The sequence below is a fragment of the Astyanax mexicanus genome, chromosome 11 (assembly GCF_023375975.1).
Source record: "Astyanax mexicanus isolate ESR-SI-001 chromosome 11, AstMex3_surface, whole genome shotgun sequence".
Classification (NCBI taxonomy): domain Eukaryota; kingdom Metazoa; phylum Chordata; class Actinopteri; order Characiformes; family Acestrorhamphidae; genus Astyanax; species Astyanax mexicanus.
The window spans coordinates 24,240,033-24,255,080 of NC_064418.1; the positions used below are offsets into that span (position 1 = coordinate 24,240,033).

At 42.0% G+C, this 15,048-nt stretch overlaps 1 protein-coding gene across 3 annotated transcripts in view; it reads right to left on the minus strand.

Annotated features, from left to right (window-relative positions):
- nck2a (NCK adaptor protein 2a) overlaps nt 1–15,048 on the minus strand; it is a 103,469-nt gene that overhangs the window by 25,656 nt on the left and 62,765 nt on the right. For all 3 annotated transcript variants that reach the window (XM_049484856.1, XM_049484855.1, XM_049484857.1), the window contains one exon: nt 2,610–2,851. In XM_049484856.1, coding sequence (XP_049340813.1) covers nt 2,610–2,835 — 226 coding nt within the window. In that variant the 5' untranslated portion in view covers nt 2,836–2,851. The remainder of the gene's footprint in view (nt 1–2,609; nt 2,852–15,048) is intronic.

Below are 15,048 nucleotides of genomic sequence, written 5' to 3' on the forward strand. Positions count from 1 at the left end.
GTATGTATCATTTTCCAAGGCTTTAGTCTGGTGTAAATCTTCACGCCATAATGCGTCTGTGTTTGGTAAATATCTTCAACAAAGCTAAATCCTCGGTAATCCTGGTTGTATGACATGAGGGACGTCAAGACACTTGCAGTAATCTGTGTATAGTTTCTATCCAAACTTTCTAATCCCAGTTCTTAAAAAATATAACAATGTCATTTTTTTCACTGCAAGAGGGCATGAATATGTGAATGCTGTGGACTGGAACGCTAGCGCTGCAGCATGAATAGAGCAGAAATCATGGTGTACTGGACCAAGTACTTTATTACACCAGGAGTCTCAGGGAGAGCCAATATAGACGGGGGGTTAGAATGTGTCAATTACGAACACTGGATTTCATGTTCAGCCCAAGCCGTGCCCTGGAGGAGATCTACCACCCTGCAGAATTTAGCTCAAACCCTTAAGCTAACACACTGGATCCAGGTAATGAAGAACTTCATAAGCCTTTAAATATTTAAGGTGGTGGGTGGTAGATTTCCATGACCAGGACTGAGCACCTCTGTCTTGCAGCATTATATGATAAAAAACGAATTATGGGTCCTTCAAGAAACAATTAGGAAATATAAATGGTTTTGAATACTGAGAGAAAAGGTGTGGAGAGCTACTTCTGTGAAGAAGAATATGGGTTAAACTTTAATTCTGCATTTGTACTAGCACCAAGCTTACCAGTCTTTTTTTATGGAAGTGTGCAACCTGTAATTTTAATTAAATAAAAATCTGAAAAGTATTAAGCACCTATATATCAATACTTAATAGAAACACATTTTACTGCAATTATAGTTGCAAGTCTTTTGGGGAATGTCTCTACCAGCTTTGCGGATCTAGACAATTTTTTTTTCTCATTTTTCTATGCTAAACAGCTCAAGCTCAGCCAGGTGTGATGGAGAGTCTGTGAACATTTTAATGTCTTGCCACAGAAGGCATTCGAACACATGAATATTTTTTTTATTTAAACCATTCCACTGTAGCTCTGGCTGTATGTTTAGGGTCATTGTCTTGCTGGAAGGTGAATCTCAAGTTTTTTGCAGCCTCCAACAGGTTTTCTTCCAAAACTGCCCTGTATTTATATCCCTCCATCTTCCCATTAACTCTGACTCTGAAAAAAGCACCTCCGCAGCATGATGCCGCCACCACCATGTTTCGCAGTGGTGATGGTGCGTTCAAGGTGATGAGCAGTGTTACTTTTCCATCACACATCGCCCTTTGCATTCAGACCAAAAAGTTAAACTTTGGTCTCAATTGACCACAGCACTTTCTTCCACATGTTTGTTGTGTCCCATACATGGCTTGTGGCTACAAACTGTGAAAGACACTTCTTATTTCTTTCTTTCAACAATAGCTTTCTTCTTGTCACTCTTCCATAAAGGCCACATTTGTGAAGTTCACAACTTAATAGTTGTCCTGTGGACAGATTCTTCCTCCTGAGCTGTGGATTTCTGCAGCTCCTCCAGAGTGACCATGGGCCTCTTGGCTGCTTCTCTGACCAGTGCTCTACTTGTTTGATCTGTCAGTTTGGGTGGACGGCCATGTCTTGGTAGGTTTGCAGAATATGTTTTTCTATTTTTGCATGATGGATCGAACAGTGCTCCTTTATAGAATAATACTGCTTTAGACTACTTCTCCACAAGTTTATCTCTGACCTGTCTGGTGAGTTCCTTGGTCTTCATGATGGTGTTTCCTTACCAGTGTTCTCTAACAAACCACTGAGGCCTTCACAGAACAGGACTAAATTACACAGAGCTGGACTCCATAAATTAATTAAAACATTTCTGAAGGCAATTTGTTTCTCTTTAAGGTTTTAGAGTAAAGGGAATAATTTTGCACTTTTTACACTTTTCAGATTTTTATTTTATCCGTTTTATGAAAACCATTCATCATTTTCGTTTATCTTTACAAGCATGTGCTCTTTTGTGTTATTCTATCACTTTTAAATTTATTTTCTTGATATTTAGTTTGTGGTTGTAAAGTGAGAAAATGTGAAAAAGTTCACGGGGTATAAATACTTTTGCAAGCCAATGTATAATCACTGAAGAAAGCAGCTAGTATTGTTGGTGTGTCTGGTGGGTTGTTTGCTTGACAGGTAGCTTGCTAAAGCATGACAGTGTAAATTCAGCATAAAGACCTTATGAAACATCAGTACTTTAATAGAACCATTACATTTATTCTCATTAGAGTAAAGCATGCTGTTTGTTGATCTGGGTGTAATATGCTTTGTCCAATAGGAAACAATTTCTAAAACGCTGAAGTTCCAGGAGCCCAGGAGGATGGCTGAGCACACAGAGGCGTAACTACATAAATCTCCTGAACACGGCTGAGTGAAATAGGGCACGCTGACTGAGATTCATATGTACCTGCCAGAGGAGTACAGGGTGCAGAATCCAGCAGTACATTGTGATGGCAGGATAATATCACTAACCACCAAATTTATCTCAAACAGAATACCTGCTTAGGGGACTGCTCTACTTCTCAAATTATACACAAGCACACATCTCTCTTAAATTAAACAGAACATTTACGGAAGTCACACAACAGAACAAAACCAAACTTCTGATTCGCTCACTTACCCAGAGTATCCTTCAGGTTCTTCACCAGCGAAGCTTTTTTTAGACTGTTCTTGCGTTCTACATAGTTGGACGGGACGTAACCTGTGCGGTTGGAGGCATTGCGGACTCTCCACCAGGTTTTGGAGTCATCTAGGAGCCACAAGCGCTCATTTTTCCGGATGTCAAGTTCCTGGTCCTGCTGAGCGGTGTAGTCCCACTTGGCTATAACAATCACCTCCTCTGTCATCTTTCATCGAGTCTCTCTACAGACACAGAGAAAAGAGAGGGAGAGAGAAAGAGGGGCAGAAAAAATGATAAGTGGAGAGAGCAAAGGCTGATGGGACTAAAAGGAGGAAATATCATTAATAGCAAAATGTTAAACCATGTGTCAACATAAATATATGTAAACTAGGAGTGGGTGATATGGCCCTAAAAGAATATCACGATATTTCATGGTGTTTTTGCAATAGTGATACTCTTGGAGATATGACAAAACACTGAATTCATATTTTTTTCAAAAATACACTACTACAACATAATGAAAATGTAATTTTTCTATTGCATATGATATGATAACACATCCCTCACTGAGATATTAAAAAATACAAGACTTTTATCAGATTTGTAACAGAAATCAATGATCCAGAAGGTCAAGATACTAATAAATGCACTTTTTATGTCTCCATATATCCAGGATTAAAGTAAAATAAATGATACTGGACATATTTAATCTGTCTCTAGTAGATATATAATGGGAAAATCAAGGATTCAAGGAGATTTTATTGTCATCCGCATCACATGTGGTACATGAGGTGGAACGAAATAGTGATCTCACGATCCAGTTTACACCCAAGAGCTGTTATTAAAATAGATAAATAAAAAATAAATAAATAGTACCCTGATGTGATAATTAGAGGTGGGTGACATGGCACGATATGTCAGGGTATAATATCATTCACGATATTCAAAAATTGATATGTGAAATTTTATATGTTGACGATACATCCCTAATATATGAAAATTGATGATGAAGGTAGGGCTGCAACGATTAGTCGATATAATCGACAATGTCGATTATTTAAATTTGTCAACTACAAATTTCATTGTCGACTAATCGTTTATTTGTAACAGTACTCCATTACACAAAGTGCTAAAGACAGAAGTGCAATGGGAAATGGGTAAATGGTTTGCTCACACAGTTTACAGTCAACTTAGTTTGTGTCTCAAAAGTGCCCAAACCTAGCAGATTACATATTTAATCACTAAATATTAGTACTTTCCATGTTTAAACAACATTCAGACATTTAAATTCCATTTAAATCTCATGTTCTGCTATTTCTGTTGTTTTTAGAGATGGAGAAATAATCGTAGACTAATCGACTAAATCGAAAAAATAATCGTCATTAGTTGACTTCCAAAATAATCATTAGTTGCAGCCCTAGATAAAAAGGCTTTGAAAAGCCTTCACCTGTATAAGTTGTGTGTTGCTATCCTGCGAGTGAGGCTAAATCTCAGCATTTGAGCGGAATTTGAGCAAATTTCTGACTTTCTGAAATCTTTTATCATTAAATCAATCCGCAGAGTAACCTGTGTACTGTTATTAAGTTACAGCAGGCATTACCACCCATAGTGGACAGTGCAGTAGGTGGTAATGATCGTAACCAGCAGCGTCTGGCTAGATTTGTCCATGCAAACAGACAAGTTACCCAATGCAGGAGACATGACATAAAAAGTCTTAGGACACAATACTAGTTCCTGACCCATTACTTCAGGCAAGCCAATGTATACAAAAAAGACTTGATCTTGGATTTCTCTCTGGCTGTCTAACTGTCTGTCTGTCTATCGTTGTCTGATACACAGACACTGAGCGTACCTGACTCCACGGCTGTGTTAAATAGAGCATATGTAATCATGTCTGCCCTTTGTCTGAAGCCAAGTAATCATGTGGGCAGAAGCCCACTACACAGTTGCAGAGCCAGGCCCATACATTTCCATGGCTATTTCCATGTTCCATTTCATGCAACAGTTATTACAGTGCTCGTCTATGAATTTTTATAATGCGTTTTCCTCACCTCCCAGCCTCCACTGATAGCTGGCCAATCCATCATTACTTTAATTGCTCAGCTATTCCCTCCACCATTCAATTATGCCTCCGGTTTCTTTGTGTGTTTATTTTTACAGCAGGACTATAAAGAGTATGGGCAGTGTGGCAGTGAGTTACTGTCCCTCCTGTCTCGCTAGTCAGTGGCAAGAGGGATATTATAACAGTGATGTATTAGATAAAGGCAGGAATGAACATCAACATCATCTATTAATAGAGGAGCCTCAGGTACTCCAGTACAGCAAATAAAAATAGCTCTTCTGCACACTTTTGACGGTTTATTTCCCTCCATTCTGTTCAGAACATTAGATTAAATATGTGCATGCTTCTGCTACTTAGGAACAAATCTGAAGGCCAGAATTAGGGCAGGGAGATTTGTAATTGTGGCAAGTATAACTGATGACAGTATGAATGCAGAAATATATCTATCTGCATGTACCTGCAAGTTTATAATTTAAATGGTGTTTTCAAGACCACCATTAGTAGCATGTTCACTGATACAATAAGTAAAGTGCGTGTGATGGTTAAGTAAAGCGTGGTTTGGGACACAGCCATGGATGTCTCTGGAAAGTGTTGAAAAATGTCCAGTTTAAGCCAAAATTAATTAAATCTGCCAAAAGAATGTTAGATTTTGTTTGGGTTTGGCCAAAAAGTTTCATTTCGATGCATATCTAATTACAAGCAATAACCATTTTAAAGCCCTAGCCAGACAGGATTATTTTCTTAGGGGGTCCTTGGGTAATTTTCTCTTTTATAGGGGGGTCCACTGTGTATTTATTCCCGTCCGGAACTACCATGTATGTGTTTTTCTTGGGCGTTCTCTGAGAAAATTACAGGCTGAATTATCTACTGTTTTTCACTGAACTCCGTAGTTCTCTGGTAAAGCTAGTCCTGTCCGGAGTTTCGTCTCCTCGCGTTTAATAAAATAGCTATTTGTCCACTGGCACACACCAAAATTACACCTTGGGCATGCTTTTCCACGGAGATCTACGTAAACACAACAGCGAGTGGAAATGGAGGAGCTACTGAACGCAATGTCATGTGACCGAAAAAGGCCAAAAAACAAAAGAAACTCATTGGTCCTCCTTTTTTTCAATTGCAGTCCAGTGTAAGAGTTTTAGCACTGAGTAGAAGTGCGAAAGACGCCCCCCTGATAAACAAATCCCGTCCGAATAGGGCTTAAGTTCAAAGTTTTGTATTTAACTACAAATATTAATACTCCATTTCCAGTGCAGGGATAATATTAGTGCTGTAACTAATGAGTATTTTTCTCGATTAGTTGATTAGTCACAATCATTTGTTATGTCGTCCATTGTTTTAAAATAAATTAATCAGCTGAAAGTGGGATTTAAATGCTCTTTAAACGTCCAGCAGATGTTAAATTGTGGAAAGAGAACAGTCGTTTAGTGAGTAAATATGTAATCTGTTGTGTTTGGGCACTTTTTGAGACACAGAGCAAGTTGATTGTAAACAGGTCAAAGTAATGCAATAAAGTGTACACTAAGTGTTTTTAGAAGATTATTAATGAAAATATTTAAATGAAAAAGGTTAATAGACGAATATAATAAAATCCTCAATAAAATGGTTAATAGATTTTTCAAAATATGCACTGAATAGTAACAGGGTGATTAAGAATTGATGGTATTTCAGGCAAGCACACCTAAAACCCTGCGTTCCTGCTGGGAGAGACCTCAGGCGTGGAGATAAAAATAGCCAACAGAGAGAGAGTGAAAAGTGTGTAAGTGTGTATGAGTGTAAGAGTGCGGGTGTGCTTGAGTGTGTGTGCATTTAAAGACAATAGCTGTCAAACTGAAAGCTTGAGTTTCAAAATTTGCTCACGCAGACACTCCCTGTCTTTTCACAAGAGGGACATTAGCCACAATAACAGTGAGGCCTCATATGAGACGGGACACTGTGAGCAGAGCAAGGAGTAAAAAGTGAAAAGACAAATTTAGGTCCACCTCATTTTTATCTCGTTATATTACTCTAATAATATGGCACCTCCAATAGGAAGCCTAGCTCCACAACGAAGCAGATAACTTAGTCTATACCATGCATACACACACACACACACACACACACACAATTACAGCAGATAAAAGATTCCATTACCTCTGGAGAGGTTCCTTCAGGAAGCCTTCCGAGGCCATCCAAGCCGGATTGTATTTCATAAATGCAAATATTAATGCTCAAAGGCAGCCCTCGTTTTCTTTAAAGGCAGCCATTAAACCGCACTTCAATTAGGAAAGAGCAGTCTCTCTCTCTCTCTCTCTCTTTCTCTCCCTCTCTTTGGCTCTCTCTCTTCCTCTCTCTCTCACACACACACACACACACAGTGTATGTTTCATTTGAGTCTTTTTTTTTTTTAAGCCAGGACCTCATTCATTCTCATCTCTCTCCTAGGGAAGAGAGGAGATCTATAGATGAGTCTGGCTGCCCACTCTGGACATTCTCCTGTAGTCTGAAGGTGAAAAGAATGGCAGTGAAAGTGTTTCTCTCAACAGTTGTAGTGTTCCCCATACTGAATGAAAATGAGAGAAGCTAGATAAAGAGGGAGGGAGGCACACTGTGAAAAAGAAACCACTGTATGTATACAGACATATTTAGGACACAGACGATTTAAATTTAGCCACAACACACACACACACACACACACACACACACAAACACACACACACACATACATGCAAAATGCAACAGTGTGAGAAAGTGGCAGTGGGCTTGTTAAACAGAGATGCAGCTTTGAGGAAAGAAATGCTCAGGTAATGTGTAATGTTTATGTTGGCAGACGTATAGCACCTCACTGACTCACAACTGCTGCTGCCTGTGTGTTTATTTACACCACTACATTAATATAGAAGCATAGGCTTCTGCTTCTGGTATAAAACATGCTTCAACATCCATAGTTCTTCCTGTATGACAAACAACTCTATGGTGAGGCACTAAAGTGAGGCACTAAACATCCTCCAATAGACTGTCTCAACTAACTGGGGTCAAAGCATGCATCAGTGCAGTAAAAATGTGATGTGTTTTTAATGTTTGTATTAATATTACGGTAATAAATCAGCTCAGAGATGACACACTTGTTTTCTGTGTCTCACTCTGGCTAACAGGTAGAAAATGATGCACAGTCATTAGTAGTGTGTTCATTAATGTAGTATTTAAAGTATGCTGAAGTGTGTAGTGTGTGACCCAGACATAGATCATTCTAGAGAAAGTAAGCTGCAGCTTTGGTGGCGGTGAAGTCTAAATGAAAGGGTTAGTTGCTCAAAGCATTAGCAGTGTTGTTAGAATCAATATGTGGGACAAAATATTGATATATGTATCGCAATCGAAAATGATACAATATATTGTGTTAGTAATGTCAATATGCACCTTGGAATTGCCTCCTCAATTAGACTTATTTAGTTATAAGTTCATTACTCCACAAGGTGGCGCCTATCAAATAAATTGGGTAAATCTGCGGTAAAGAATATTGGTTATCAAACCAACGGTGTGAAACTAACACCAATAAATCTGTTATTTCTGGTATTTGCTTATTTAGGAGTATTTTATCCTCTACAGTAACACAATATATTGAGTATTGCAGAATCACAGTACTATAATTATGGCTGGGTTTTGACATTTGATACCAAAAAGGCACCAACCAAAATGTCTCGGAACTACAGAGTACCAAAAACAAAAAAAAACAGCGCTTTTTTTTTTGTAATTTTTTTTGTTGCAATGAATGCGCAGAAATGCAGAGCGTGCACAGAAACACGGGCAGCATTCACAGAAACGTAGGCAGCACTCAGAAATTCACAGAAACGCAGGCATTATGCACAAAAACGTGTACAGCACGCACAGAAACGCAGGCATTACACGCGTGGCCAGCACGCACAGAAACGTGGCCAGCACTCACAGAAATGTAGGCATTATGCACAGATACGTGTCCAGCACGCACGGAAATGCAGGCAGCATTCACAGAAATACAGGCTTTAAGCGCGTGGCCAGCAAGCACGCACGTAAACGGAGGCATCACGCACAGAAACGTGCGGGCAGGACGAACAGAAACGCAGGACGCACAGAAACGCAGGACGCACAGAAACGCAGGACGCACAGAAGCGCAAGACGCACAGAAGCACAAGACACACAGAAACGCAGGACGCACAGAAGCGCAGGACGCACAGAAGCGCAGGATGCACAGAAGCGCAGGATGCACAGAAACGCAGGACGCACAGAAACGCAGGACGCACAGAAATGCAGGACGCACAGTAGCGCAGGATGCACAGTAGCGCAGGACGCACAGAAACGCAGGATGCACAGAAACACACGGGCAACACGCACAGAAACGCAGGACGCACAAAAACGCAGGACGCACAGTAGCGCAGGATGCACAGAAGCGCAGGACGCACAGAAACACAGGACGCACAGAAACACACGGGCAGCACACACAGAAACGCAGGACGCACAGAAGCGCAGGATGCACAGAAACGCAGGACATACAGAAGTGCAGGATGCACAGAAGCGCAGGATGCACAGAAGCGCAGGACGCACAGAAACACACGGGCAGCACGCACAGAAACGCAGGACGCACAGAAACGCAGGACACACAGTAGCGCAGGATGCACAGAAACGCAGGACGCACGGAAGCGCAGGACGCACAGAAACACACGGGCAGCACGCACAGAAACGCAGGACGCACAGAAACGCAGGACACACAGTAGCACAAGACGCACAGAAACCCAGGACGCACAGAAGCGCAGGATGCACAGAAGCGCAGGATGCACAGAAACGCAGGACGCACAGAAACGCAGGACGCACAGAAACGCAGGACGGACAGAAGCGCAGGGCACACAGAAACGCAGGATGCACAGAAACGCAGGACGCACAGAAACGCAGGACACACAGTAGCACAAGACGCACAGAAACGCAGGACGCACAGAAGCGCAGGACGCACAGAAGCGCAGGATGCACAGAAACGCAGGACGCACAGAAACGCAGGACGCACAGAAACGCAGGACGGACAGAAGCGCAGGGCACACAGAAACGCAGGATGCACAGAAACGCAGGACGCACAGAAACGCAGGACGCACAGAAGCGCAGGATTCACAGAAGCGCAGGATGCACAGAAACGCAGGACACTCCAAAACACACGGGCAGCACGCACAGAAACGCAGGACGCACAGTAGCGCAGGATGCACAGTAGCGCAGGATGCACAGAAACACACGGGCAACACGCACAGAAACGCAGGACGCACAAAAACGCAGGACGCACAGTAGCGCAGGATGCACAGAAGCGCAGGACGCACAGAAACACAGGACGCACAGAAACACACGGGCAGCACACACAGAAACGCAGGACGCACAGAAACGCAGGATGCACAGAAACGCAGGACACACAGAAGTGCAGGATGCACAGAAGCGCAGGATGCACAGAAGCGCAGGACGCACAGAAACACACGGGCAGCACGCACAGAAACGCAGGACGCACAGAAACGCAGGACACACAGTAGCGCAGGATGCACAGAAATGCAGGACGCACGGAAGCGCAGGACGCACAGAAACACACGGGCAGCGCGCACAGAAACGCAGGACGCACAAAAACGCAGGACGCACAGTAGCGCAGGATGCACAGTAGCGCAGGACGCACAGAAGCGCAGGACGCACAGAAGCGCAGGACGCTCACAGAAACGCGCGGGCAGCATGCACAGATACGTAGGAAGCACAGAAGCGCAGGACGCACAGAAAAGCAGGATGCACAGGAACGCAGGACGCACAGAAACGTGCGGGCAGCATGCACAGATACGCAGGAAGCACAGAAGCGCAGGACGCACAGAAACGCAGGATGCACAGAAATGCAGGACACACAGAAGCGCAGGATGCACAGAAAGCAGGATGCACAGAAACGCAGGACGCACAGTAGCGCAGGATGCACAGAAACGTGTGGGCAGCACGCACAGAAACGCAGGACGCACAGAAACACGCGGGCAGCACGCACAGAAACACAGGACGCTCACAGAAACGCGCGGGCAGCACGCACAGATACGCAGGAAGCACAGAAGCGCAGGACGCACAGAAAAGCAGGATGCACAGAAACGCAGGACGCACAGAAGCGCAGGACGCACAGAAACGTGCGGGCAGCATGCACAGATACGCAGGAAGCACAGAAGCGCAGAACGCACAGAAACGCAGGATGCACAGAAATGCAGGACACACAGAAGCGCAGGATGCACAGAAAGCAGGATGCACAGAAACGCAGGACGCACAGTAGCGCAGGATGCACAGAAACGTGTGGGCAGCACGCACAGAAACGCAGGACGCACAGAAACACGCGGGCAGCACGCACAGAAACACAGGACGCACAGAAACGCTGGACGCACAGTAGCGCAGGATGCACAGAAACGTGTGGGCAGCACGCACAGAAACGCAGGACGCACAGATACGCAGGACACACAGAAACACGCGGGCAGCACGCACAGAAACGCAGGACGCACAGAAACGCAGGACGCACAGAAACAACTTTAAATAGTATGAGACAGTATGTTGTCTGAGAGTAATTGTTGCTTTTTGCATTGATTTGTTATAATTTAATTAAAGATATCGAAAAAATGATTGATTAATCTGAATCACGTCAAAGTATCGTATAGGTATATATTTTTTTAAAACATTACCCAGCCCTAACGATGAAGTTATCATTATTATCAATTGCAAAGTATCCTGATATCACAACATAAGATGCCCTGTGATTCCCACCTCTAGTGATTATGCTGATTATTCTTTTCCTCACTGGAATGATGCTGATGGGTCAGATTTTCCTGCATAAATTAGAAACACAAGCATCATCAAGCCACAAAAGCAGTAATGCCTGTTGCCAAAAACCTTGTATTATTGCCAATAAAGATAATGCTGATTAGTTGTTGCAGATAATCTACTACAGTTCTAGACTGAGGGAATCGAGAGTATTTGTCTTCTGCACACACGCACTGTATGCTGACTTTAGGTTTTTGTGCCAACAATAGCGTAATCTATGAGACTCACGCCACCAAGTAGTGGGAGGGAGCCCCGCCTACCCTAATATGTCTGCCACTTAGCCCGCCTGCTTAATAACGAGGATCATTAAGAAGAGCAATGGCTCTGCCACAGGGAAACGCATCAATCCTGAAGCCTGAAAATCCGTTCACAAGCCGGAAAGCTGCTCAGTAGCAATCAATCTCAGCCGGCTCAATGTAGGCTTAACTGCATAGAAACACACACACATGCAAGTGATGATTTTTAACTCCATTTAGAGGAAAGTTAGAGCTGGATAACATCCACAGCCACAACCGAAAAATACACTACCAACACAGTACTTCCATTAAATACCAATCCCAACTGAGAATGTATCTAAAAACACAGCTGTTTCCACTACAACTCCCACATGTGTCAAAAAGGATATCTACAAAGCAGTAGGTACAGATGTGAACATTCAACAATTTAGCATAAAATTATGACCACTTACTTGATTCTACACCCATGATCCACCGTTTCAGTTCCACTCAGAATTTCCCATATATTTCTATAATGATTACAGACTGTATTTCTGTATATGTTTCTCTACATACTTTATAATTATTTTCCTCCTTACACCCTGTTCTTCAAAAATCAGGACCCCACAGGAGAGACCATCACAGAGCAGCTAGTATTATGTGGGTGGTGGGTCATTAATCTCAGCCCTGCAGTGACACTGATTAACATGATGGTTGTGTGTTAGCAGTGTTTGTTGTGCTGCTACATGTAGATCAGGCACAGCAGTGCTGCTGGGGTTTTTAAACACTCTTTGATTGTTTCACAGAAAATCCGATTTTCGATTATAATCGATTATTTTCCCCCCTACTAAAAATCAAACTACAGATAACAAATAAATGGTTCAAAACTAGGTTTACCTGTAAAATAATGAAAGAAAAATGTGTTTGGTGTTCAGACACTTTGGGTTGAGTCGACTCACTGAGTCGATAGAGAAATAACGCACTAAACGAGTCACAGAAGAGACTTTTATTGTTCTCACCGGAGAGCAATGACCAATGCTGCAGTTACTAGAAACGGTAGGGTTTATTTCTAGCTAAATATATGCTTTATTGCACCGGGTGTTTGTGTTGAAAGTGCTGGAACAGTGCTGGAATTTTTTTCAGTATGAGCTCAGCCCTCGAAGCTGAATATTTAGAAAATATGCGCAAGTTAGTGGGAGGCGCTGGTAACCAAGGTAAAAAGGATAAACACTTCAGAAATGAGTAGCGTTTTCGGCTATTTTAAATTAAACACATAAAATATCTATGTAAAATTGTGATTACTCTATTTGAAAAATCTCATTAAAAATGTCATTCGAATTAACCAAATTTATCATGAAAATCACCCAGCACTACTTCACTCCATTAGACACTCCACCCATAGCTGCTCCACCTAGTAGAGGTAAAGTCAGAGACAGAAGCTCTGAATCTGTTGCTGCACACTTTATTAGTGGTTACAGAAGCTTAAAACTCTGACCAAAGCACTGTCCTAACTGTTTTGTGTCAAGCTAAGAGAGAAGCCACCAGTTTGACCTTGTGCAGATCCGTTCTCCTGGGCTGAGAATGTTTCCCACAGCCCAGCAGCACTTAACAGTCCCACATTCCGTCTTTCACTTCTGGGATTAAAGCATTTAATATAGATAAAACATCCACTAGGCTAGTGTCCAGCTCTCTGCTTTCTCTTTGAGATCTCACACACAGGCACATTAAAGCAGGACTGCATGTCACATAAAGTGCCTGCGTGCTTTCAGTATACTGCAGTGTCTCCTTCAAAAGTCCAGGTCCTGCAGGCCCTCTGTCCTGTACATTTTAAAGTTCTACTCGCTAAAATGCTCCCACTTTAAATCAGAGAGTGCCGGTCAATGAGTCACAGCCAATAAACTGCAGAGAAAACAATAAACATGCAGGAAATGTTTCCTCTACTATAGATGTAATTGGGCAGGCCACTCTGCAAGCCCTATAATCCAACAACTGGACTAATTAACAGTGAAGGAAAGGATACACTGCAACTAAAACTGCAAGATCCACACTGTACTCTTATTCGTATTCCAGTATTCATTTAACATGACTGGGTTTTATAATAAGCCTATAGACTATTCTCTTTGAACAGAACATGAACAAAACAACACCAGTATATGAAACAGACACATTTTGTTGCATTGAAACTAACTAATGCAATTTTTGGAAATCATCGTATTTTTCACACTATAAGGTGCACCTTCAATACTTAAATTTTCTCAAAAATCATCAGTGAGCCATAGAATCCGGTGCGCCTTATGTATAATTTTACCAGTCAGGCTGTAAGAAGCAGTAAAGCCACAACTCAGTTTAGTTCTCCAGCAGTATTAGCATTAGCTGATAAATGCACCAAGCGCTAGATATTTGGACGTCCAGAGGTAAGTATTAGGGGTGTGAAGAGATCTCGTGATCTCGAGATAAACGTGACGATATTTCTCGTCAATCTTAAACTTGTCTCGCGGGGAAAAAATACAGTTTAGTGTGGACTTTTTAAGAGGGATCTGGCAACACAATTATGATAGCAGCGAATGTGGTGGCTGAGCAGTGAGAGCAGCTCTCAGCAGAAGAGGAAAATTTGGGCATTTGCATAGAAGATGCTTCTGCGACTTTTAAGTTGGCTGCATATGTCTGGCTGCATTTTGGTTTTCCAGTGGAAACAATAAACGGTAACAGAGTGACCAACAAGACACAAACCATATATAAATACTGTAAGTAAATCCTACACGTGACTGTTTCATAGGCAGCTGTACTAATCCCTTAACTCTGTACTGTATTAAAAAAAATGTTCTGTCTCTGTTTGCACTTCAAGCATAGTCTTAATATGACTGGTTATGGTTATGCATAGTTAAGTTACAAGAAATTTAGGATAAAAAACACAAACCATAGTCTTAATATGACTGATTGTGGTTTGCACTTATTGTTTGCACTATATAAGACCTAGAAAAGTTTTATTTTTATTTTTTTATTCTTATTTCTATTTCTTATAGAATCAATGTGTGAGAGAAACCAGTCTGTTAAGTTTGTTATATGATTTTGTCAAATAAAACTCTAGTTTTCAAGCCATTTTTCATTTTTGACGTTTTCTTTCAAATTTTATTTTTAAATTTCGTCTCGTTCTCGTGAACCCAATATCGTGTCTCGCCTCGTCTCGTGATATTAGTGTCTCGTCACACCCCTAGTAAGTATTATCAGCCTGTAGCTTGCTGCTAACCACAGAGAGCACTGCTGGAGCAGCACTAGCATTTCCTGCTAACCTCTCAGCTCTAGCTCTTTCGCCGTTCAGAGGGAAGTATATCAGACTTTAGTCTGCGTGTTT